The following is a 26,679-nucleotide window of genomic DNA, read 5'->3' as shown; positions in this document are numbered from 1 at the left end:
TCTCTCTAGGGAGGCGTGGCACTTCATTCTTTAGACTCTCCAGGAAGCTAATCTGAGGAGAACAGTGATGCTGAGGTCTTGCCTTTCATCCGACAGTCCTGCAAATTTCCTCACACCTTATCATCCACTTAACACTCGCATTAACCTTTTGAAAGTCTGGGCTGTGTGTGTGTGTGTGTGTGCGCGCGCTCCGCTCACTTTACTTCCAGTCTTATGGCTCAGTGACTCAGTGAATGCCTCATTTTCAGAATTGCAGAAAAAAATAAATAAATAACGGTATGTTAAGTGGAAGGTTTTGATTGTTTTGCAAGACGCCGCAAATAACTGCACATGATTGAATACAACAACCATTAATTAACATTCATTCCTCTCTCTCCAGTGAGAGAAACGAAACGTGTAGCACCACTCTACAACTGCAAAAAGACTATGTGGTTTCGCAGTTACCTAGCTGTGAGCATCATGCCACTTCCAGGAGAATCTCCCACTCCCCCCCCCCACACGCACCTTAAACATGTATGCACATCATATACAGTGCATCCGGAAAGTATTCACAGCGCTTCACTTTTTCCACATTTTGTTATGTTGCAGCCTTATACCAAAATGGATTAAATTCATTTTTTTCCTCAAAATTCTACACACAACACCCCATAATGACAACGTGAAAAAAGTTTTTTTGAGATTTTTGCAAATTTATTAAAAATAAAAAACCTGAGAAATCACATGTACATAAGTATTCACAGCCTTTGCTCAATACTTTGTTGATGCACCTTTGGCAGAAATTACAGCCTCAAGTCTTTTTGAATATGATGCCACAAGCTTGGCACACCTATCTTTGGGCAGTTTCACCCATTCCTCTTTGCAGCACCTCTCAAGCTCCATCAGGTTGGATGGGAAGCGTCGGTGCACAGCCATTTTCAGATCTCTCCAGAGATGTTCAATCGGATTCAAGTCTGGGCTCTGGCTGGGCCACTCAAGGACATTCACAGAGTTGTCCTGAAGCCACTCCTTTGATATCTTGGCTGTGTGCTTAGGGTCGTTGTCCTGCTGAAAGATAAACCGTCGCCCCAGTCTGAGGTCAAGAGCGCTCTGGAGCAGGTTTTCATCCAGGATGTCTCTGTACTTTGCTGCATTCATCTTTCCCTCTATCCTGACTAGTCTCCCAGTTCCTGCCGCTGAAAAACATCCCCACAGCATGATGCTGCCACCACCATGCTTCACTGTAGGGATGGTATTGGCCTGGTGATGAGCGGTGCCTGGTTTCCTCCAAACGTGACGCCTGGCATTCACACCAAAGAGTTCAATCTTTGTCTCATCAGACCAGAGAATTTTGTTTCTCATGGTCTGAGAGTCCTTCAGGTGCCTTTTGGCAAACTCCAGGCGGGCTGCTATGTGCCTTTTACTAAGGAGTGGCTTCCGTCTGGCCACTCTACCATACAGGCCTGATTGGTGGATTGCTGCAGAGATGGTTGTCCTTCTGGAAGGTTCTCCTCTCTCCACAGAGGAACTCTGGAGCTCTGACAGAGTGACCATCGGGTTCTTGGTCACCTCCCTGACTAAGGCCCTTCTCCCCCGATTACTCAGTTTAGATGGCCGGCCAGCTCTAGGAAGAGTCCTGGTGGTTCCGAACTTCTTCCACTTACCGATGATGGAGGCCACTGTGCTCATTGGGACCTTCAAAGCAGCAGAAATTTTTCTGTAACCTTCCCCAGATTTGTGCCTCGAGACAATCCTGTCTCGGAGGTCTACAGACAATTCCTTTGACTTCATGCTTGGTTTGTGCTCTGACATGCACTGTCAACTGTGGCACCTTATATAGACAGGTGTGTGCCTTTCCAAATCATGTCCAATCAACTGAATTTACCACAGGTGGACTCCAATTAAGCTGCAGAAACATCTCAAGGATGATCAGTGGAAACAGGATGCACCTGAGCTCAATTTTGAGCTTCATGGCAAAGGCTGTGAATACTTATGTACATGTGATTTCTTAGTTTTTTATTTTTAATAAATTTGCAAAAATTTCAAAAAAACTTTTTTCACATTGTCATTATGGGGTGTTGTGTGTAGAATTTTGAGGAAAAAAAATAATTTAATCCATTTTGGAATAAGGGTGTAACATAACAAAATGTGGAAAAAGTGAAGCGCCGTGAATACTTTCCGGATGCACTGTATCAATATCTGAACATGTGATCAATTTAATAGCTCTGGATCAGGACCTCCCGTGTTTGGAAAATACGCGTGAAGTGCAGTATCAGTGCGCCACAGCTGTGTTTCACCGTTTCAGACGTGCATTTGAATCAACATTACCCATCTTCTGCTGATAATCTCACATTGTAGCTGGTGCGAAAGCAACATTACGAAAGGCGACCACCACACGCAGCCACACAAAAGCTGATTACAGATCATTATGTTTTAGATATTCATACATTTTTTTACTTACAGATGTCACAAGTTAGACTGGATTGTGGAAGATTTAAAATGCCATACATATTGTCATGTGTATTCCCTTCTATATGTATACATTTACTGTCATCATTGAATAATAATAAAAAAAAAAAAAACTTACTTACAAGGGACAATTATTAAGCTTTCTTTCGTTTTGTTTTCTTAATTTAAGCATATAAAAAATTTAAAAAGATACAATATATAATTTGTAAAGGAATGTGAAGGAGAATGTGGCGATGTGGCTTAGAGTTTTCAGACGACAGACGGACAAAGGAAAAAAAACATACACAAGTAATGACAAAAAAGAAAAACAAGCAATATTTATAATAGGCTTTTAGACTCATGCGACAAAGGAAACTATTGGTTGAACCCAGCTTATATAGGCAGACCATCTGTGAAATACTGGTTGGTTAGAAGAAGTGATTTTAAGGCTATTTTAAACTGCAGTGAAGATAAGAGTGTAAAAGGCAGAGAATTCCGTATTTTGGACCCTCGGCAGAGTGTGCTGAACTGAGATTGGGAAGTACGGGAATGAAGAACTACGTGTGGGATAGGAATGAAATTGATAATTGTGCGCAAATAAGTCGTGAAAAAAAAAAAAGGGGGGGAAGGAACAAATAAACCAATCTGGAGATGGTTCACTTGATACGCTCTAAGGACTGAGAGGATATATATATATATATATATATATATATATATATAATATATAAGTGTGTGTGTAAGAAGGTTAAGAATTGAAAAAAGAGCTTTACCTGTGGAAGAGGACAGATTTAACCAGCGTCACCACGTCTCGACTGGCGTTGTAACCCGCACACACGATGGCCACATGGATGGTCTGCGGAGATCACAGAGACGAAAAAGCCAAATATAATAACAGATATGGGTAGAAATAACAAAAAAAAGGAAAAGGAAAAAAAACACACTTTCTCTTAACTTTCAGCAAATCGCACAGTGGAACGTTCATTGACTTCCATTGAAGTATCAGGGGGAAGAATTCTGATCAACCATAGTGATATCAAGTCAACCGCTTATGTGTGAAGTTTAGCTATTGTGATGCCTGGATTCTTGTTTATTAACACAAAAGGAGAAAATCCCTACCACAGGATATTCTTTCATTGCTATGCATGTACATTTGAGAGGTTTAAAGGAAAACCTAATTCTTATTTTCATGGCTTTTATCATAGCAATTGTCTGAGTACACCGGAAATGACCACAAAGGCACTGTAGAATGTGTAAAAGTTGAACCATAAGACATGTTGCTCTGCAAGACCTGACGAACCTTTGCGAACTTAAAAGTATGAAAGAAGTCAATGGTTTTGAGCAGGGGTTGTCCAAAAGAGTGAGTGTCACAGTGTCAGGAATATAAGAACCATGATGATGGGACATCCCGAGCCTTAGTAGTATCAGAAAATATCGACAGTGTAACATGAAAGACGTTAATTTTACTGTTATGATTCTTTGCCTAACTTCTGTTTCATGCTCTAAGTTTTCCCATAATGCCCTGGTGGATGTAAACAAAAAGTACACTATAATGTTGCAATGCAATTTGTTTGCATTTTGGCAAACTGACACCGTTGTCAGTATGCCAAATTAGCTGTTACCAGTTCCTGTTTGCAATGTACCTCATGGGCGTACAGACAAATATCACTGGAATACTGTCATACAGAAGAAAAATGTAAAAATGTGATTAAAATCTCAGGCAAGTTCTAGAGGAGCGTCGTTTTTTTCTATGGAGGTCTGAGCAGATTTATGGGTGTTTATTCGGACATCGGAGGTAATGACATTCTCAGAACCGCTGACCATGTTGGTAAGCGGGCCAAACTACAAGAACTAACTTTTCAAACTAACTTTAACCCTGCCTCACAGTTTGAAAACCTCTGGTTTAGAGAATACGGCTAAGGGGCACTCCAGCGATTTAGCATGACAATTCCATAAAGCCTAGAAAAGCAAGATGCTATACTTTCCATAATGCAACTCAATACAGTCTTTCATTAAACCTTCGGTCTTTCAAACTCCACACTCCCCATTTGTAACGCAGCTTTCAGTTAAAAATCTTAAATCTCCAAGCCAAGAAAGAATTTACGGAAAGACCAAAACTGCGCTCATATCCCTTGGCTGCACATCTCAATGCCATCTCCCTGTGGCTAAAGGATTGGAGGAATGGTACGCTATGGAAATATTATTGTAATCCCATCACTACGCGTTGTGAAACAGTTCAGACTGACTAATTACCCGTGACCCCATTTATCTTGCTTGGATTCTTTGTTGGGGGTCAGTGTGCTAAATCAGGGTAGGGTCCTCAATGATTTATGCTCAGGTCATGGATAGATACAATCCCTCTACATCTCATATTCGAGAACAATGGGAAGATGATCCAGGGGTCCCGTTGTCGGATGAGGAGCATGCCCTTAATACAGTTCAAAGTGCTACATCGGCTCCACTGCTCAAAAGCTAAACTTTATATATCCCTAAACCCAAAACGTGCGCCTTTCTGGTCCTTTTTTTTGACACTATCTCCAAGACTTAAAGCTGTAATATTATGCCTCCTCCTACGAGTGCTATTTTTGGTATATTCTCAGCTCCAGGTGATTCCAATCTCCCCGATCACTTACAGAAGGTCATTGCATTTTTCCTCTCCGTTAGCTCGACGTTCAGATCTATGTGAACTGACAGGTGTAAGCCCCCCCGCCACACAACCGATGGATCAAAGACCAAGCTGGAAAAACGCCCCCCCCCCCCCCCCCCCCTCATCAGAGGCGCCTTCAGTATCATGTTCTCATGGCAGTTAGGAAGCAGAAATTTGCGCGTTTCGGCTTTCGGGCAACGTACAGCTGTCCTATCCTCTTGGCGGAGGTTGTTGGACAGCAATCTATCTATCTATCTATCTATCTATCTATCTATCTATCTATCTATCAATCTATCTATCTATCTATGAGTCTCTAGTAACATTGTACTTGAAACCAAATCTATACCCTTGAGCGCTATAATTAGATTTGTTGCTTTCCTCAACTTCTCATTTCTATTACTACTTCAATTGGTGCTTTCTTAAGTTTCCCAGCATGCTTTCTGCTGATTTCTATGACATGTCTTGCTGAAGCATTGTGATGCGGTCCTTCGGGATCTGTAAAAAGAAATGATCTCTCTTTATGACCTGTTTTGGGTTTAGTTGACAATGACTTTCCTTTCCTTTAGCCTTTAGACTTTTTAACAGTATGCGAACACTATGCTGGACTTCTGCCTCACAGCCCTTGGGTCATGGCTCCAATTTTAGCTTCAAATGTCCCTCCCTGATGCCAGCCTGACATGTGCCTTTTCTTTTCCCCTCTCAGAGCTTCTACAGTAATCTCCCTGCAGGGGTCACGGCAGCGGGTTCTAACCCTCCAAATGAGAAAGGGTCATATGCTGAAGCGCTGCTGGGAGGGTGCTATAGTCGAGACCGTCCTCTCTTGATTTCTCCTCCTCCGACCCTGAAGGACCTCTGGTTTCCCTGCAGTCGGCTGGCTCTTGAACGGTGCGCAGCCGTAGCGAAGAACTGTGTGTGAGTGACAGCTGATGTGGGAGGAAAGTAGAAGGTGGTGATAAGAAGCACTCTAAGGGCATATCCTTTCTCAGAGCACCGCGCACAAATCACACACCTGCCAGTGAGAAAGGTGTGCGTCGGTGCGCTCGAGGAGAATCATTTCTGAACCTCCAGTTATTCTCGGTGCACTCTCCGTCCGAGCTACACGAGGAAAATGTATTATGAAGTTGTTTCTTCCTGCCAATGCACATAGGGTGCATTTTAATATCATTTTAGTGAATGATTGACATGCACTTACAGTAACTGACCAAATCTATTTTGTTTGGTTTGTCTTACTCTTTTGCACCGTTCTCCTACTACACAGCGTTGTCAGGAGCCTCCGCAACACAGCTCTGTCTAAAACATCTGACGAACGTAAATCAGGCACATGACGGCTATAAGCTCCTATTTGTCAGGGGATTACAGTGTGGTTCCGCGTAAAAAGCCTAAGTAGTCACATAAGGTATTTCTTTTTCTTCAAAAGCGAAAATAACTTCTACTCTCGCACTGACTGCATTATCAATCTCAGAAATTGCCATATGTTATATAGCCTACATAAACTCCAATATCAAAAGATTTATGAATATTTTTCTTAGTGTCAACAAATCCCATGAAAAGACCAAAACCAACAATGAGTTCGTACACCTCTCAATACTTTCCGACTTCCCTGCCCTCTGTGGCTTTCAGTTCCAAGCCCACTGGTTCCTTCTGGGCATGAAGGTCACTGAGACAAGTTGGACCAAAGTGGTGGATCAACTGACCGACACCACCATCCCCAGATCCAAGTTTCAAGGCCCAGGTAAAAGATGCATATACAATCAAAGGACTGTAATGCTGATACTGACAAGTACTGCGTTCTTTTTCATAGTACTTACATAGCCAATATCCTGAATCTGTACCATGACGACTGACTACCTGTAGGCTATTCCAGTCGCACACTCCCACTGAGCTAAAAGGCGATGTGGTGCTGTGAGGTACTATCAGTGTGGGGATCACAGCGCGACTGTGTTAAAGCTCTCACATTATCCAGCCTTCTGACAGTGAGCCATATCCCGACAGCAAACCAACACCATCACTGCTGAGGATCAGGCTAAAAGGAGGCTAAAGCCAAGCTATAATATGGTCTCGCTACGTGCTAATGGTACTCGGGTTCCTGGAAAAACATCTTCAAGGTGCATTACTGAACAAAAAAAAAAGAAAAGAAAAGAGGCCTTGAGTGGCGTGTTACCAATGGAACATTGGGCCATTTTTTCCCCTCAAAACTGCTATGACAAATGTGCATTGAACACATCTCACCTCACACTTATCCACCACTGGCTGCTGTACACAATCCGAGCTGTTTCCCACTACAGCAGCTTTCTGGCCCTCATTGTCGCCAGTGCCCTCCTCTGAATGGGTTCGGCTTTGGTTACCACGGTGACCGCCGTTTGGAAGGCGCGCAGGCGGGCTCCTGGGTGGTCGGCTGAGCTCCCGGCGCAGTGCCCGATTCTCTTCCTCCACTGCCCGGACCCGCAGCTCTAAGGCCTGCCGCTCGCCGGCACCGCCCACTGGCGTTGATGACTGGGCTTCCAATGGAGACAGGGGGAGGGGCTTCACTGTGGGACAAGGACAGAGAGAGAAAGAGATTTAACGTGAGGATTGACACCAAAACTGTTAAAACATGTGTATAGGGGATATGGACAAAGTCTTGGGTGGGTCATTATACTGAACTCCGGAGGACTTGTACTACTTTGCACCTTCTATAAATGGAATGAATTACAGAGGATTTTAAAACTTGAATGTCTACGTACAAAGGTACAAAAGGTGCAGGTACAAAGGTAACAAACTAGAGACCACCTTACGATGCGATCACGCCAACCGAAACACCTGACAACATGTTGGCGTTCCGACCCTGAGTACTCAGTAGTCATTACTACACCACACCCACATACTAACATAGTATGTTACGCAAACATCCATTAAGAGCGACCTTTAACAGTGATCCGTGACTCAAAACGATCGTTTTACGTGCACCTGACAAAGTACTCAAATCCTCTTCTGCTGTAGGTCAGCTGTAGGCGTCACCAGGACCACATTGCTGCGGTTGGTAATAAATACAAAACAGTAATGACGAATACAAGGGTAAAGACAATGGAAATGACAAGACTACACAAGACAAGACATGATATAATAAGTCAGTAGCTATTTCCTCCACTCTTCTCTGACTGTTTCAAATACGAACAAGCAGCCCCGAATCCTGTCGAGAGGCAGAGGGATGAATCTTTTGAGAGAAGAAGAAGCTCTCTCTCCTTCTCTCTCTCTCTCTCTCTCTCCAGAGTACATCTTGGAAACCTCAGCTCCCAAGGGGGGAGGGGGAGGCCTTGGTTGAAGATCATTAAAGAACACAATAGGTTCTCCGATAAGAATCTAACTGGGGAAAACAGACAGCCGTGGAGAATTCCATGTATTCCGCGTATTATCGCAGGGGACCACAGGCGTTATAGCTCACATTACATGTATTGATCGCGTCGGGGAAATAGATGGCTTTCCAGTATGATACCATTTGTCATTCACCCAACTGGGAGAGTCTTGGTCCGCCCGCTTTTGACACAGGCTGTCAACTAAACATCACCTTCCAGAGGAAATGCCAACAAACTCCAGCACATGTAAAAGTTGTTTAATGTGTAAAGACCTCTAAATGCTGCCCGGAATGAATTGAAGTCATGTTACAAAACCGCTCACTGGTCTTGGCTTGGTTTGTTCTCTAACCAAGTGTGTTAATGAAGTGACACATTCTTTTTTTTGCTTCCCTTCAGATTTATTGTCCTCTGCGGCCAGAACGTATAAGGGCAGTCGGTATATACATGGGGTCCTTTCAACCGCGGAGGGCCACTAAGCCCTTTCCCGCGGAACCAAAGCACACCTTCTGGACTCCATTTTGTTCCAAACTGTAATTAATTTGCGGAGAGGATTTGCTGGGCCTAATCCCGCTGAACCGGACTCAAATGGCCAATTTGTTTGTGCTGCTCGGAGACCGCATATGGCATTTTCAGGGCAGCAGATGCACCTGGTCTTTCATGGCGGCTGAGCCAATTCATTTGGCTTTTTAGGTATTTGTCATGATGCTCATCATCTACACGCAAACAGAAGCCTCAGTAAAAAACAAACAAAAAAAAAACCCACATGAATTGTAATGTGAAATAGTACATTAGCTGCGCACCAGGCTGATAATGCATGCTCAGCTTAATATTTGAGAACTGTGGGCTTCATCTACTCCCATGTGCAAAGGTAAAAAAACAAAATACTGACAGTAACCTGATAGGAATCATGTGATATTAGCAGTCCACATCAACAATTTTACTGTCAGGTTGAGGCGTATTTTACGCCTCGCCTGAAGAAAAGAATGTAAATTGTAAAGATTATCGTAAATTCAGGAGGCCGTTTTACGATTGCAGTCGCAGCTTTTGCTGTTAATACAGACACTTCCTCCACGTTCACCTGTTGTACTCACCACTCTGCCACCATCAGAAAGATTGGTTCTCCTTCATGACCAATTTGCTTTTACTTTGCAGTGTTTTGGATCAATGTTAAGCTGTAGCCCATAACATTCAACACTTTCTTTGTAGATGTCTTACATTAAAATCAATCCAGCGGCTCGAAGGGCATAATCCCTTTCATTTTATGGTATGCTTATAATTTGAAACATATATACGGGGAGGTATTGCGTCTCATTGACTGTACCTTAACCTCGATTGAGGTGAGTATGCCGTGCTTTTAGTGCTGTGGAAATGTACGCAATACTGAATTTACCACGTGAGCCATCAGAGCACAAGTAATTCCACCCCTCTCTCAATGGTTTTTTTTATCCAGTCTTTCTCCATTTGAGCTGGCCACATTATTTGAGACTTGGTCATTATTTGAACTCTGGATTGTACTTGAGAATTTATGGTATTGCAAAGTAAAACATTTAAATTCAATGTGGTCATTTCGTGAACGGTGTTGCATTAGATAGTAGCAATTCTGTACTCTACTGTGCCTTTGTTTTCCCGGATGTTACACAGCTTTACACTATGTATCCATCACCCAGAGGAAGAAAAACAACATAAAACCATTTTTATTTCGCCCCCGGGTCTGGAAGGGACATACACTCTGTGGTTTTGTTATTGCTCTCCTAAATCCCGAAATTTCCTCGTCACTCAGCGTTGATATTTTGAACAACATTCATCGTTGTTGACTTTCAAAATCAGTGTGTCTTTGTCTTCCAACTGCATAATCTGTATGGAATTGTCTCCTTATCCTTAAAAGGCTGATGATTCTGCAAAGTAGCTTGAAGCAGCAGTCGTCAGATAGTGGACCAAAATAAAAACAGTCACAACTGTCACAAAAGTACAAGCCTGGCATCGCCCAGACCAATTCGCGAATGCCAATCAGTCTGGGACCTCGTATTGACGCATCTGCCAGTGCAACGACAACATGAGCTCACAGATTCATGTGGTTCCCGGGCTACTCAAGTCCGGGACCAGTACTTCAAAATTGCACATGAGCACTTGACTAAATGCGCGTAGTTACTGCGTAGCCGACAAAAGCTCTTGTGGAGGATCTGCTGACCTCTCATCCACCCAGTAGTGACACTTGTAGCACTTGCCGAGTGATTCATGACTGTTTGGATGCCCTGCTGCCAGTGCGTTCATGTATGTCAGATTTAATTGTCATCAGCTGCAAACCTCCATCCTCTCCCCTCCTGCTCTCCGGCAGATACTCTCTGGGCTGAGGCAACGCATCCATCACGCGATGGCATCTGCTCACCTGGCGGACAGCTTGAAACACCTCCGCGCAAGTACAACAGCCAGTTGCCATTTTGTCTAATCGCGGACGGAGCGAAAAGCATCAATACTGTTCCCTGTTAACCCCAACGTGTCCTAACCCCAACCACATACTGGGGCAAAAGGAGATTGCCATTGGAAAAGTGAAACACCCTTTGGGACACAAAGGATGCGGAAAGTGAATAAAAACCTTTTCATTCTGTTCATTGTAGCTTTTGAATGTTGAGATTTTTCCATCTATTCATGGTATTTTAGGAATGTCTAGCGTCGCAATCGCACAATTCAATGAGAAATCTAGCAGATTAAGGGAACGCAGGCACAGCAGAAAAGTGAATTACAGGACTGCAGCATTATATAATAACTCCCACTGAACAACACAAATCACTCCCATCTAACAGAGTTTCAAAGGGTGAGTTCTTCACTTAAACCGCAAATTCAGTGAAGGTACAGCAAGAGAGTGCTAATAATATCATACACACCACAGCCAATAGTATTATCTAAAAGATACCAACCAGACAGAAAGGGAAAAATATCAACCCCCGAAAAAAGGACTTCAAGGGCTGTTTTAGGAGTTCCGCATGCTTGGAAACAAACTAGTTTGTAAAAAGAAATGTGGTTCAATCATGTTTACAGGAAAAGGTGTGTATAGATAAATGGCCACACTCAAAGGCTGTGGGGTGGGGGGCAGGGGGGTTCGGCGTTTTGCGTGTCTTGCAGTCTCGACACCGTGAATCGAAGAAATGGGGATGCCGGCGCACACTTTCCGACACGTTCCTCAAAAAGGCGTTCGTGGTGTTTCACTCCGGTGCACACATGAAACATAAGTAGTCGGTCGCAGAAAGAGGTGTGGGATGAGTTTGAGATGCCATTTGCTTTGGTCGTAATTCAAAATGAAAAGCAAAAACAGTGGGACCGATTGCGACCAAAAAGTAGGCCATGCATTACCATTGGTCCGGCAATACAGACGTTTTACGGAAAAACCTTAAAAACAGCTTACAAAATAACCCGAAAAAAAGGATCGTTCTGGCACATCGCAATTTGGGATTTATTTACATAGTTTTAGCCACCATTTCTATTGGTAATACTAACATTGTACTGATTCTGGGAACACAGAACAGCCCTTATTACAGAGGAAAAACTGTGATCTACCATAGTAGTTGCGAGTACGCAGTTAAACCTAGCCATATTTGTAACTTCAGCACGCTCGACTAGCAAGCAAGTTGTAGCCTCCAAGGTGTGTTTTATGATCACACAGATGTTTACTGCTTGCCTAGAATGATGAACCGGTTGCTCAGGATGAAACCAACATCAAGTCAGGCAGGCAAAGGGGTAGTGGCCCGACGGTCTGGGGAAACGTTGGATTTAAATGTTGGTTTTTGCCCTGGGCAAAGAAATGTATCCTCCTAGGCAGAAGCATCTGTGAGATCACAAAATAACCTTTGAAGATACTGCTGCTGGAGAACAGGTAAATGCTTGGCTCCCCCTCCGCCCCGTGGAATGACGTTCAGAGTGCTGCGGCCACAAATAGGGCAAAGTTGAAGCAGGAAGTGGGTTTTCAGTTTAACATTCACCTCTATGTTCTCTTACCTTTTAGACTAAATTACCAAATTAATGACACTGATAATAATTAATAAAACACCCATTCGTAAAATTCATAGTCATGTTTATCGACAAAACTCGAGTACATTCCTTGCTGTGCCAACCTACCAACAATATGTGAGGTTTGATGAGCCTTACTGATGGTATGATATGGATGATATTATGGCACAGCATAATACTAAAATAAAAACTAATGAACTGTTTGATGAATACTCCCCCGACATTATTCGTTCATACTATATTACTTCATGACACAGTGTATCATGTATTATACCAGTGATTCCCAACCAGGGTTACTTGTACGTGGAAAGATTGTGGAATAGCTCAAGTAATTTGAAAAAAAAAATATATATATATAGGAATTACAATGTGATTAAAAATAGACATCCACATACTGAGTCTGGACAACAAATATACAGTTCAAATATCTAGGTAGAAGGATAAAAAGTCATAAAGTTACAACGTTACTGACCAACACTGACAGTTCAATTCAGTTTTCCAAGCTGTCTGTTGGAAGGCCGAAAAAGGTTCAAGACAGTTAACTCATTTTCAGAGGTTAATATGCAATGGAGAAACAGGAAGTGTGTGTGTGTGTGTGTGTGTGTGTGCGTCGTCACAAAAATCCTGAAGACACCCGCTGTAGCTGGACTACCGCAGAAGAGGTTCTGAGGACTTTGCCAGGTGTTTGCGTGTCTGTCTGTGGACAGAATTTGTCACAACCGCGAAGATGCAGTCACGAAACTTTACAGGTGTGTGGTTGAGATCAAAATGAAGGCCGAGTTCGAAGACGGGTGTGGTCCGAGCGAGGGCGCTGGAAGTAGGGAAGGGGCCATTGGTCCCCCAATTCACACCCCTGGACCACGCTTGTTTTAAGTACTCAGTACTGAGTACTCTTGTAACGGTAGTAGTGGCTACTGAGTACTTGGATCATCAACATGTTGACATCCCAATCACAAGATGGTCTTGAGTTTGTTTTGCTTGAGGCATCAACACCCTGCATATTCATGAGCAGAATGTGAATAAATTACGAGCTGGTGCTTTCAGTCCATTTGGCAGGTCACCTCCTTACTAAGCATATTTAGTCTAGACTGCTTGTTTTTCCTCTCGTTCTTCAGCAGGACCTCGGATTCTGTACATCCTTGCTGAGACCTATCTTTATCTCAATCTCTAGAAACAACAGCCAATGGATTTTGTTCTTGAGAAATCAGTGCAGTCCAATCACACTGGATTTAAAATTAGGTTAGGTTCAGGACTTTCAGCTTTGGGGCGTTCGAATAATGCAGACCTTGTGGGCTTACTTCTAAATTTATCGGATAAAAAAACAATCCTGGTAAAGTCACAGTTGTTTGCCTTTTTCGAGGTACTTTCGTATTCCATAGGAAACGAAATTACAAGTCTGAAACTGGTGATTATAGTAGCTCCCAGAGGTCACTGTGAAAACACAAACAGGAAGTGAGCCAATCCGTCCTCACTGTACCTGTGTGCAATCCACAGTGCTTGACGAGGACAATTCGGACCCGATCCGAAACAGAGCCCCTGAAGATCTACCAGAAACAGATCCAAAAGCGGCCCAAGCACAGACCTGATCCGAACGGCGGCCAACCCAAAACAGACCCTAACAGAGGGAGAACCCCAACACTGGCAGCATCACGACGATTATGTCATGCCACGTGATCAAAGTATGACGTGAGTACACTTGGATTCATTCAGATCCACTCATGTATCAGTAAAACGGGACCCTACCCAACGCCATCAGACAGCGCAGTTTGGACCCGGTCTGACTCGGATCCGGGGTCGGGTCTTTGGCTCCTCAGAGCCGAATGGACCTGTGGAGACCTCTACTGCACACAGTCCTTCCCAACTGAAGTGCAGCACCTCTCATGTTCTTTTTAAAATAACAAATGCGTGCGGCAGAGACGACGCGTAGAACTGCCATCCCGTGATGATTAGCATCCTTATCCCTTAGCCCGCTCCTTTTTATGAGAAGGCGAAGCTGAAACCTCATGGTGAGGCAGAGAGCTGTATGTCTTCCCCGAGACTGTTGACGCAGAGCTAAATCAAGTTACAGAGACCTGAAACTGTCATGTTCTGTGTGACTCAAATTACAGCGCTGTGGAGTGCGCTACACCTTAGAAGGCGGTGATTAAATTATGGGAGAACTGGGACAAGTACAGGGTCTGATGGAATTAGAGAGTGACTGAAATAGAAGCAAGAAAACTTTAAATTGTGTGAAAGCTATGTCGCTGTTACTGTCCATAACGGTTCCTCTTCATCTGGCCCTATAAATGAATAAAACAACCCATCTATGTTGTTTTGTATTTCATGGAGCTTAGAGTTCTTATCATAACCCAAGAAATGAATCCCACTGCCACCGACAGCAGAGACCCCGCCACCGTCCCAGGGGCGGACACCGACACCAGAAGCTGCCAAATCACCCACACACGTGGAAGCCAAACCACAACCCTTTCAGACATCACATTACAGCGTGTATGATGACTCTTGGCTTGTTGACATCGGTTATTAAGGTTACCTCCGGGGCAGCGAGGCTTCCTTTGTTGATGGTGATGTGTTTTTTCCCCCACAGGGCCTTTGAGAGAAGACTGCTGTGCAAATGAGCCCGGCTAAGTGGCTCCGGGGACAACACAAAACCTCTCAGACCTCATTTGTTTGGTTGTTTCTGGATGTAGCTGTCTGTAGCCCAGACAGCCGTGTATGGTCCGTATAAAGGCCATGCTGGGGACACAAGGACATTATTTTCCACTTTGGAGCTACCAGAGGGAATGTTCTCCATACATGGAATCCCTGGAGTTGTCATCTCTTTAACTAAATATGAAAAACTGCTGTTCATTTGCGCACACAAAGTTCAACTACGCCTTGAAGGGAGCTTAAATGAATTCGGCAGAAAGGTTAAAGCAATCAAGTAATAACCAGACGATGTGATTAATGGAGAAGAGACAACATTTGCATACTGGGCTTTGAGAAATAAATAATAAAGTCATTTAACTTCATTGAGAAATTTAAAATAAGTGCATTTTTCAGACCCCATTACTGCCAATTTGAACGAAATATGGGATTGACTAATCTGGTTTTCTGGGGCCAGCTGTAATTTGTTTGCTAAGATGCTCAAGAGTAATTCAAGCTAATACTCATTTACTCATTCACTAATGCATTCCTTGTTAGACTGTCTTCCCCCGGAGTGGTCATTAAGAGGCACGTCAATGACTGAAGACCACACAATATTAAACTTTGAGCGGAAAGCCAATATTCCCAGCGTCAAAGTATTTGTTCATTGTAACAAAAAGGAAAGCGATTTGAAAGCTGGCAACCCCATGGTATTTGGCGGTGTTCTGGGAGAACTTACACCAGGGAGAAAATCTTCCAACTGCTGAAAAAAAAAAAGCCGAAGAATAACCCAGAGACGCAGGCATGGAAGCATGGGTGACCTTTTTCCTCATTTGAGAAAGTGAGGCTAGGCTTAACGTTGCTTTTAGCCCTGAGCGGAATGAAAATTGGCTTTTCACACCATAGCTTATAGATTTATGAAATTTTTGAGGGAGAAGGTGAAACACGGAATTTTGGTCAGTGTAAAGCTTTTTCTTTGGTGATCTAACAGCCTAAGGGAAGGGGCCAAATTGAATAACCTGCTCTAATTTGTAATAGTCTGCAATAGTGGGGTATTATGTCAAATTATTTTCTGCTCTCTTCCACCTTTGCGCATTTTCATTTCTGCGCGTCTGCGTTCAGATTGAAGGCGTACCATTTTTGATGAACTGCGGCAATCCAAGGGTTTCAAAAGTACATTAATCACCACCGCTGCTGCAGCTGCGGCTGCTGATCGTGTTGATGGATGGGCCAAATCAGCGGGTCAAACTACAATAACTGACCTGTTGCTTTCAGGGATCTGCCGCGCGCACCTGTCACCTTCACCTCGCACAGCATCTTTGCCTCCGTCCAAAAATATGCCACCTTGGGTTAACGCTTGGTATCAAAGTCAGACACTCTGTACGCCCCACTATAGAGCGCTGCAGGGATGACGTATTTTTTGTAGGCCGACCCGGACGTTAGCGTCGCCCCTGGTTCCCTCGACAAAAAGCCGATGGGATTTTGGATTATTGCAGGAAATAAGCTCTGTGGCAAAACAAACAGTTTACGAGATGCTTACACGTTTTGTTCGGCGAGATAATCTTTCACTAATGAACACCACTTTTATGAGTTTTGAAGCGTAAATGGAATTGCCAGAAGTAAAAAGCTAACGTTAGGCTGTAAAGGAACTACCCTAATCCTAACCACGGTGGCGTTACTTCAGCGTCACCACCGCTGAGCTTCACTTTGAAGAGAATATAGATAGATATAGATACATAGACAGATAAACATAGAGTATAAACACTCATTTAGCCGCTTGTGAGCAACCGCCTTTTTAAAGTATTTAATGTTGTAGATCGAAACGTTGAAATCTCTTCAGCTTGTGTTAACCACAGACCTTATTTCAGGCATTTAACCAAAAACCCATTAAAAAAAAACCATTGACTCCCAGATGAGGGAATCGGAAGTGTAAAAACACGAACTTTCCGGGTTTTAGGACTCATTCCCGCAGCACAGCCTGGACTGCTCACTAGGATTTTACGGTGGCTAAATAATGATCTGATTACATTTCCGTGTCACTTCCACTTTTGCTTCTAGCTTGTAGCTTCGTGTACTCAGTTTTCTCACTTTTATTTTGCACCGTCTGACTTCCCACAAAAACCAAGCCTCGCTACTGAATATTTGAAACATCTGAGTGTCTTTTTGTGTTCTCCGTACAAATATTCATATATATATCTATATATATATATTCATACATTCAGTTAGACCTATGAACCTGGCAGGCTCATTCTTGTTGCCATGCTTACCCTCATTTCTATCCACACAGTGCCATCATCAACAACGCTGAATCTACTGTGGTCCACATCTTTAGCTCGAGTTAAACACAGCAGGTGTGAAAGCGATCCCTCGGAAAGCAAATACTGTACTAAACCATTTTCAGCAGCATGTTCAGCTGACAAAATGTAACAAGTCGAGACTCTCTTGGCCCTGAACACAACTGGGAGGATGCTTACTGTGCATTGTCCAACAGCGAGACGTCTTAATTCTGAAGCAGAACTTGACAAGGCCAAAACCGTGCGGGCATTAATACGCTGCTACAGCCTCCACTCTTTTGGTTTCAGGCTTTCCACCAGATTCACTCTCATTAGGACACAAGAGCATTAGTGAAAAATAAAAGCGCTTTCCCCAAACCGCTGCAGAAAAGTCAGAAGCCCTAGATTGCCCTTTATTGAAACTGAGGGGCCGAGTATTTCAATACTAGTGATGAATTTGGGTACCTTTGGACACCTTACTTTTTTTTGATATCACACACTCGGTCAAACCGGGGTACCAACACCAACACACCCCCCCCCCCGGCAGAGTCAGCTACTTGGACCGCTGGTATAGTTTCTCCACAAAATCAGCGAATGAAGTTACAAAGTTGTGGTTTTTGTGCGGTACACGTTTTCATTCTGTTCAATTCAGTTCATCCACTTCAGTCCTCATATCGCTATTCTCCAAGCTACTGTATGGTTTCCATGGGAACACACATCTTTTCAGTGCGGCCTTGTGCTGCTTCCCATGGTAACCACTGACTGCAGCTGGGGAAACACATCTGATTGAGATCAGCCAATTAGTGCAGTTTGACACACACACACACAGACATCCTCACACCTTTTTCAAGCAATTTTCAAGTCTTACCTCTTTATTCACACTTTTAGCTCAAATTCAACCTTTAAATCCCATTTCATACTCTGAAGTTTCGTTGCGACGACGTGGCAACGCACCCGCTCAAAATCATGGACCTTTTTTAATGAAACCATGCAGTACAGGAGAAACACACGGGTGCATACATACATACATACATACATACATAGGTAACATGGGCAGGCTACTCATTTGCTGACCCTTTTCGAATAAACATCAACAGCAGCAGCTCCTGTCCACGAACACGAAATGTCGTTATATATCAATACTTCAAACTAATCAACTTGTGTGGTCCCAACATTCGGTGCACGTAACTGGCAAAAACGGATTTTTTTTTTTTTTGCAGAAATACACAGGCTAAACGTGCCGTTTCATATGCGTCGGATGCATTTAATCAACACTTCACATCCTCTGTCGAACATTTCATTTCCAGGCTGCAGCTACAGGTTGAGGGGGAAAAAAAAGCTGCCTGTCTCTGGCTGCTGCTGAGCCAACAAAAGGTGATTATAGATCTATTTTTCTGAAAAAAAAAAGCCCTAGCCCAAATAATGGAAAGCAGGCCCCAGACCAAACCGCACGGGAGTATAATATGGGACAGGGTGCCCAGATACTTGAGCCTTATAGTGTATTTTTCTATTGGTTCCATTGAAGACCTTATTCTCTCTGCAGGTTTGCTCTATGTGGCAGCTCATCCAGACAAAAGCACGAACGGACCCCAGAGACTCACCATCTCTCTCCCTCCGTCAGACAGATATAAACACAGCAGAGGGAGAGAGAGAGAGGGGGGGGGGGGGGGGGGGGGCGCAGTAACAGGAGAAAACAACAGTCAAGATGGAGACGGAGCAACGGAGAGCACTCAGACATGGAGAGAGAGAGAGAGAGAGAGAGAGAGAGACAGATAGAGAGATATAAAGTGTGAAAGGGACGAGTCCGAGCCCGCGGAAGCACATTGTTCCTGTCTCACACGTTCAGGCCTCACCTACAGCTGATGCTCCCTGCAGCCAGGTCCTTTCACAACTTATCACACTCGCAGAAACTACTCCCCCCACCGCCAGGAATGTACTGCCAAATCTAATAATTACTTCGCAGACCTTGGCGACTATTGCATTGTGGAAGCGTATTCCCATGTGCGGCCTCCAGTGACTGTAACCCCTGGTCAAAAAAAATTGTCAATTTAATCATAATTAATAATGGCACTACCGCAGCATTTCAATCCTGCGAGTCAAAGTCATTAAAAATGGCTCCAGGAACTCCTGAACGATATTGTCTAGAGGAAGTAATCAACTTTGGACAGGCCTCAGTAATTCATTAATATACCTCCCAGAGAAGAAAAAGAGGAGGGAAGGGTGACTTTGTCTACAGGAAATTTATTTCCTCAGACTTTCTGGGGCAATTCCGGATGTACGACAACACTGTTGTCTATTCATTGTACATAATGTTAATAATGTAATGCTTCTCTTATAGATTCAATTTGATTGGTGGAGGACAAATATCAAAGGTTCTTGTTGGAATCTACCTTATATTAGTAGCTTACTGATGACGTGGACATATAACCAAGAAGAAGTCAAAACGCTTTGATGTCAAGTATGGTTCCCTTTAGACACATGTGGCCCAGCAAAAAAAAAAAAAAACCTGGTATGTGGTCATACTGCAAGTCAATATGGAACAAGAGTTTGTCAAATTACACAATGCCATCAGAGCTTGCATGACTTGCGCGCCGGGGTGCTGGGAAGCTGTTGAGCACGCTACCCAACACCTCGGTCATGGACGCGAGTCTCATCTTAACATGTTTCTGGAATTGCTACTGGTGTTATTATGTTGTACATGCCGTTTTTTTTTTTTTTTTATCGGAAGACTTTGTAGCCGTAATTCAGTAATTCAGTTTTTAAATTGAATCAAGGTCGAGGACCCAACATTGGGTTAGTCTAAAGTTTATACTGCGCTCCCTGATTTTGTTACAGTGGTCAGGGGGGGGGGGCTTGAAAATCTCGAAATGTCCTCCCAGTCCAGTCCAAATATCAACGGTGAAGTAAATGAACTTTACAGTTTAATTAGTGCTGGGAGGTGAGGAAGGCAAACAGAATTAAGTAAAGAATATGTTAGAAAGAAACCACTTTGGAAACGACTTATGGTTCATGTAACTGGCAGCTCAGATGTAGATCTGTCCAAGGAACGTCCTGCATCAGCATGGTGAATCCAACATCTTACAAACAAAGCAACCAATGCAGCTTAGTTTGGACATCAAGAGAACTATGCCTACAGGTGCCAACGTTCTGCCCCACTGGCATCAGCGAGTCAATGTGGCATTATAAAGATGGCGTCACCAATCGGTGTCACGTGAAAGTAACTGACCTTTTGGGGACGCCTCAGGGCAAGAGGCCTTGTCGGTCAGGCACGCACCTGGCACGCAATCTGTGTGAGCTCAGGTTTTGTAAAAACAGGGCAGGTCGCACGGCGACAAAGGAGTGTTACGAGATCTGCGCTCACCTTGGAAGCTCCCGACTGACAGGTAAAGCCACGTGAGCGCTGGGATGAAGAGCAGAGCGAGGGAGGCTGCCAGGAACTTCCTGCGCCCGCGACACATTCCCAGCATCCTCTGGACCGAAGCAAATGGAAAGAGAGGTGAAGTGACCTCTATGTGGGTAGCAGCTGTATTCCGGGCTGATTCATGGCACTGGAAGAGAAGAGGGGGGAGAGAAAAAAAAACCTGTTACAGACGGAGCAGACATTTCACTTCCTGCACGGACACGATTACAGCTGAGCACGTGGCCTCTGAGCCTCCTGAGCAAAAGAGACACATTTTGAATAATTCACTCAAGATTCGGTAGGACTGTTAATTAATATTCAGGCTTTATTCGGGCTATAAATGGACAACAGTAAAACCAGTAACAAACTAGGCATGAAAGCAGGCATTCTGGGGTCCAAGCACCCGGTGCAACTCAAAACTAAAGGTGCACTGACGCAGCGCGATGGAGAAGCCAAGAGTATTGGTAAATAGGGCTTAAATAGATGTTTTAACATGCTTGGGCAGAGTATGATAACCCCCCCCCCCCCCTGCACTGCATCTACTGCTAGTGTGGAGCCTGTCGGGATCATTAAATTTTCACCAATACTGGTATTAGTATGCCGGAGGACATACTGGATACCGCATACCAGATTTGGGTGACATTTGCACTAATGTATTTGTCTTATTAGATTTTGCATCTAATTTGGTGTTTGGAGAATCTGCAGCAGATGTGGGATGTGCACTGCATATTTAGTGTCATTTGGAAAGTGTATTATTGGCCCGGAGCGGAAACGTTTCTACTTGCACCTTCAAGGGTTTTTGACTGCAATGACTTTTCATTGAAATCTGGTGACCCCTGATTGCACAAAACAAATTTGAGGCGACACTTTGGCCAATCAAACGGCAGTCTTTATCAACTTATCTGGCTCATTAAATAATTCATACGCATTCAAATCGGACCCTCAGAAAATGACAACTGCAAGCGGTTCAACCTCTTTTTAACCTGCCAACCGAGTTTAAAGAGATTCATATTAATAAATGTCGCATAAATCGGGCCGTCACATGCTAATCTGACTTTGATGACCTAAACTAATTTGTCAATTTCTGGTATGGCGCAAGGCAAAGAGTATAGGAGTCTCATTATACGATATTAGCCGAAATCCTCTTTCCGTTACAACCACATTTGTCCAATTACCCGGTTGACCTCAGTCGATTTTTAATCTTCACCAGAGACTGCCCAGGGATGGAGCATAATACCTCTGGCTGGCACTGTGGACGCTGGCACATGCACAAGCCAGGATGCCAATTATCACAGTGTCACCCAGTAAAATGCAGTAGAGGGATTTCAAAAATGTAAAAGTATTTCTAGCACTCTTCCCGGCGCACACTGAATCTCCAGGGATTTTTTTTTTCCCTCTATTTCTTCATTGTGGTATGGGCAAACGGAAAAGCGCAGAGTGAGACGGGGGTTAAATGAGGCTAAAGGAGATTAAACAAGTCTGTCAAGTGCGATGGCCACTGCTTTGATAGGCAGACTATTAATCATTTCAGTGGCTCCTTAGCCTTTGACCCCTGTGGGATATTAGCTCTCCATTGGATACTGTGATTTACATTGCAAATGCTACACTTCCAAGACATTTATTACCATATTCAAGCGAGGTGAGTAAACGGACCACCGAGTAAGCCGATCCCGCCACGCGGGGATGCAGGGAGAAAAGGCATTATGTAGCAAAGAGGGGGTTAGGGGAGATCAGGCCGAAGGACATTTTGTGGCCGTTGTTATCCGCCATCAGCTTCATTTTTAAAGATGTGACATTGTACCATCAGTTGCCACGGCTTTACAACAAAAAGACAGAGATGTTTGGGTTGGAATTGGTTATGACACAGGCTTTGGGGAAAAAAAATAACATTTTGTCTCCAAAGTGGATAATTTCCAGCCAGGAAACTGTCCTTGGACAGTCTCTTGTCAGCATTCCGCTCAGAATAAGTTTGTTGTTGGGGCAGCTGATAAACAGTTTTGGTGATTCGCAGGGTGAAGGAAGTCTGGCTATCTGTTCAAAATGTTTCACTGAAAAGCCAACCTTTGCTTCGATGGCAGTTTCCGTGACCATATTTTCAACATGTAACAGGGTTTACGGGATCACCAGAACAGCGTTCTAAAAGGTGAGATCCTTTTGTACATCGCAATGTTACAGCATGGATCTAGAAGTGAATGGTGGCTTGTTTACTTCCACCTTCAACCAGAAATAGTCTATATAATTCTTTCTCTCGCCACCCCTCCAAATAACCAAGCCACGGCATCCGGCACTAGTCACGTTCTTCAAAGAGAAAAAGTCCACAAACTCTTCATCAATTGAATGAGGCATCAACATATCACTCCTTCATTTTACTCCTGGGTCAAACCACCATAAACGCCCCCAGTCCTCCCTAATTCACAAACAGGGGGATGAGCTACGAATCACATCCGATCTTTTCCAATCTTGCCCAGCACAAAGAGTATTGTAATATCCGTGGCCTGGCTTCAGATGTGCCGTCATTGCCAATGGTGAGCCCTCCCTCATAGCTCAACAGTAAGTCGACATAAAATTGAATTTTATATCCACAGTTCAATGGTTAATTGCCGTGTGTTGACACTAAAAGTGATGAGGGTTGATTACGGGAGCAGTGGTTTATTGGTTGAAAAAGGCAAAGGGGAAACATGCTGAGAGAGCCTGATTGAATTGTTCTCTGTGAAGGGGGGGGGGGGCACTGCAGCGGAGCAGGGAAACGCTCAAAGATGCTAGATTAACAGAGGTCAGAAATAGAAACGGCTCCGACAGATTTGTTAGGATCAGAGAATCAGCAGATGAACTGAAAACATCACTTTTAATTTAAAAAAAAAAGGTACCATGAACTCAAAGTCAATTCAATCCATTCATTCAACCAAGTACAGTGACAGACAACCTGTATGCCTGTCTGACTTATGACTCTTGTCTACCAGGAGTAAAGGCGGAAGTAGCCTCAGGACCTCGCGAAGATGAGATTTGGGTGGATTGGTCAAGACCTGTACAGACTGAATGTCTGTTAAAGCTGTCCATGCATTTAAAGTGGGTCTGCAACTAACAATTGCTTTGGAGCCTTGTTTGTGCTCGCGCGAGAAGGCCCACGTAGACGTCACGTGAGCTTTGAGATCACACCGAGGCGTTCATGCTTAACGGGCGATCCGTTGCAGTATTCTCCGAACCGCCAGGGGGCCTAAAATAAGGAACGCCGGGGTTGTGCCTTGTCACCGATGTGTGATTTTCATGGATGGGTTTGGTCTGGTCAGAAGTGCGTCACTGCTCTTTGCAGATGATGTGGTTCTGTCGGCTTCATCAGACTGGACCCCCCCCCCCCAGGGTGCATAGGGTGCAGTTAATGTGTCAGCGCCTCCGAGTCTGAGGCCACTGTCCTCCGCCGGAATTTGTAACTTGCTCCTGTGAAGTGACGACAACAGGGGCAGAACGCGCCCTCCGCCATCGACTCCATCCAGACATCAGAACGGCTGAGAGGGGAGCAGGCTCTCCATCAGCCGACTGCATCAGTCAGAGGACGTGCAAAGATGAAGAGCGGCCTCTGTTCTGTGGGGGCCAGCAGAGAGGAGGGACTCTCTCTCTCTCTCCACATGATAATCAAGAGTGGCCACAGGTCAAAACAATCCACACTATCCTGACAGGAGTACAGAGTGTACCGCGGACTAAATGGCTCCTGCCTTACGTACAGAGGGGAGAAAAATATATTGATTGTGCAGGGGGGAGTAGTCTTCTTTTTCATTATGTTACCCTAGCTGTGAGCTCATTAGTATTCTGTTGTGGTAGGGAGGGACATGCGCGCTGCCATGCAAAGGAGGCTCTACAGTATGTCTGTCATTGGGGCTTTAGAAGCGCATAAAGGCATTTAGAGGTGAAAATCCACGCAAATCCTCAGCAGCAAAGGTACTGAGCGCGATGGGTACCGGCCGCTTCTCATGTAAATCAGCTTACTGTGGTGAGGAGGTCCACCTAGCTGTCCCTAATGCGGTAAGAAGAATTCACATGACCTCAAAACCCAATGCAAAAAGAGGGCTTGAGTCATGGTGATTAGTGGGTTTCATTTAGGAGGAAGTCAAATCTGGGATCCTCCGCCTCAACCCACCGTGCCATGGTTTACTGCGTTACCTTCCAACAAAATGATCTGGTGCCGTACACAGAGAATACGGAGGATACTCTCAGGGAGCTCCTAGCTTTGCCTAAAGCATTCAAGCAAGGAGTCCGAGCTTAGGAGTGAGGAGCCGTGTTAGTGTTGCTAGGTCCGCCATATTCTAGTCCGCTTAAGAAACTCTTAAGCCTCTTAAACGTCCTCCTCCCTGCTCCCCAGCAGTGGCTCACCTTAGGGGCTCTCTTAAGGGCTTAAGATGCTTTGTGAATAACTTTTATCTTTACCAGGATCTAGTCTTAAATGCGAGGGGAAATTCTTCGAAAACGTCATAATCCTGAGAATTGCCTTTCATCACTGGGAGCAACTCTTTGAACCAGGAAGCTTTATGAATGCGGGCCCTGGAATTAAAAGGCTAATTCAGGATTGTTGGAATGCAAATATAGTCTCGTCTTAATGTGATGCTGTCATGCTATTTATCCTGCTCTGTGTACTGAAGAGGAGGGACTTATATATTCCACACTCCAGAAATGAATCAGCAACTATTTTGGCAATGGTTCCAGCTTCCCCAGTGTGAGACTTGCTCCTTTCTGGCTGTTTTATATCACACCGAATCTCTGAGTTTAGGACATTTGATCGCACAAAATAAGACGTTTGAAGACGTTGGCTTAGACTCTGGGATGGACATGTTTTTTTAAATATTGAACGATCAGTCGATTCATCGAGAAAGAGAAACAATTATTAGTTACGCCCCTAATCGATATGCGAGACGAGCAGCGGCATTTGAGAACGTCTAGTTCTTTAGGAGAAGAAAACTCAAAACGTGAACGTCTGTGTGCAGAAATACCCTTATTGTTACCACATCTGATAGAAATGACCGGCAAAACCACCAAGCTGAGCCTTTAAAATCACCCCTCTACCAGGGTTTTTGTCTCCACCTTTCAAGGTTCAATTTGGGATATGCAGAGATTCCGTCACCATGGAAACCTACAATCTATTCTCTAAGAGTGCACTCAAGAAGAAAATGTTTTTGACCACTTCAGTGTATCCCCTACGTCCGCCTTTGAATCTCTAAAGTTGCGACAGTCGACGACTGGCCGACGTCTTCCAGCCGCACTTGCCATCTTGGCCGTCTCACAGAAGGCGGCGTACATTTAGGACAACAGCCCTGTGTCGGACTGCTGTTTAGTCGGGAGGGACACGGCCCTTTAGTGGCCCAGATGAAGCAATTAATGATGGCCAACTCTGAGCTGGAGGCTAAGCAGACATCCCAGTAAAACATTCAGCATCTTCGTGGGGAAGATTTTCTCCCTTGTCATCTCGCTCTGGCTGCAAGTCCTTTGTTGTTGTTGTCGTCGGAAGCCAAGTAGCACCGTTAGTATGGGGGGGGGGGGTTTGTTGACTGCCTGCTTCTGCAGAATACTGTCACACTAGTGAGGGGCTAATTTGAGACTCAATTTGGACACATATGAATCATCACCACTGATGAATATGATGGCTGACCTGCAACAAAATACCAGGTCGGAGTTTAACAACAACCCCACGGAGGCATGTGTGTGTGTACGCGGCGGTGACCTCGTACTGCACCCACCTCAAAACACATACGCATGGGGAGGAAAGTAGGGCACAGGACTAAAAACAGAAAATGGTGTCATCAATGTCTTCCCCAGGAGGACTGTCAGAGTGTGTGTGTGTGTGTGTGTGTGGGGGTGACACTTAAACAAAAGGACACAGCTTCTAATTAGCAGTGGCATAAAAGGTCTGAACAACATACGACCACAACCACATCAAACGCCGTCTGCGTGATTATTTAAATGCAATCCCGGTCTAATTGTACCAGCTTGGACTGT

The 26,679-nt window shown here is 44.3% G+C and overlaps 1 protein-coding gene across 4 annotated transcripts in view; it reads right to left on the bottom strand.

Annotated features, from left to right (window-relative positions):
* The window catches only part of large1 (LARGE xylosyl- and glucuronyltransferase 1), a 59,896-nt gene extending 39,117 nt beyond the window's left edge, over positions 1-20,779 (bottom strand). For 3 of the 4 annotated variants that reach the window (XM_070928977.1, XM_070928978.1, XM_070928979.1), the window contains exons 1-4: positions 20,659-20,764; positions 15,585-15,587; positions 7,298-7,596; positions 3,195-3,277 (exon numbers count right to left, since the gene is read on the bottom strand). In XM_070928977.1, coding sequence (XP_070785078.1) covers positions 3,195-3,277; positions 7,298-7,596; positions 15,585-15,587; positions 20,659-20,764 — 491 coding nt within the window. Of the gene's footprint in view, positions 1-3,194; positions 3,278-7,297; positions 7,597-15,584; positions 15,588-20,658 lie in introns of all 4 variants that reach the window. The other variant, XM_070928980.1, reaches the window with a different exon arrangement.
* Positions 20,780-26,679: the final 5,900 nt, after the last annotated feature.

Source organism: Enoplosus armatus, chromosome 22, assembly GCF_043641665.1.
Source record: "Enoplosus armatus isolate fEnoArm2 chromosome 22, fEnoArm2.hap1, whole genome shotgun sequence".
Lineage (NCBI taxonomy): Eukaryota > Metazoa > Chordata > Actinopteri > Centrarchiformes > Enoplosidae > Enoplosus > Enoplosus armatus.
The sequence above is the reverse complement of the archived record's forward strand: the minus strand, read 5'-3'. Positions and strand labels throughout refer to the sequence as shown.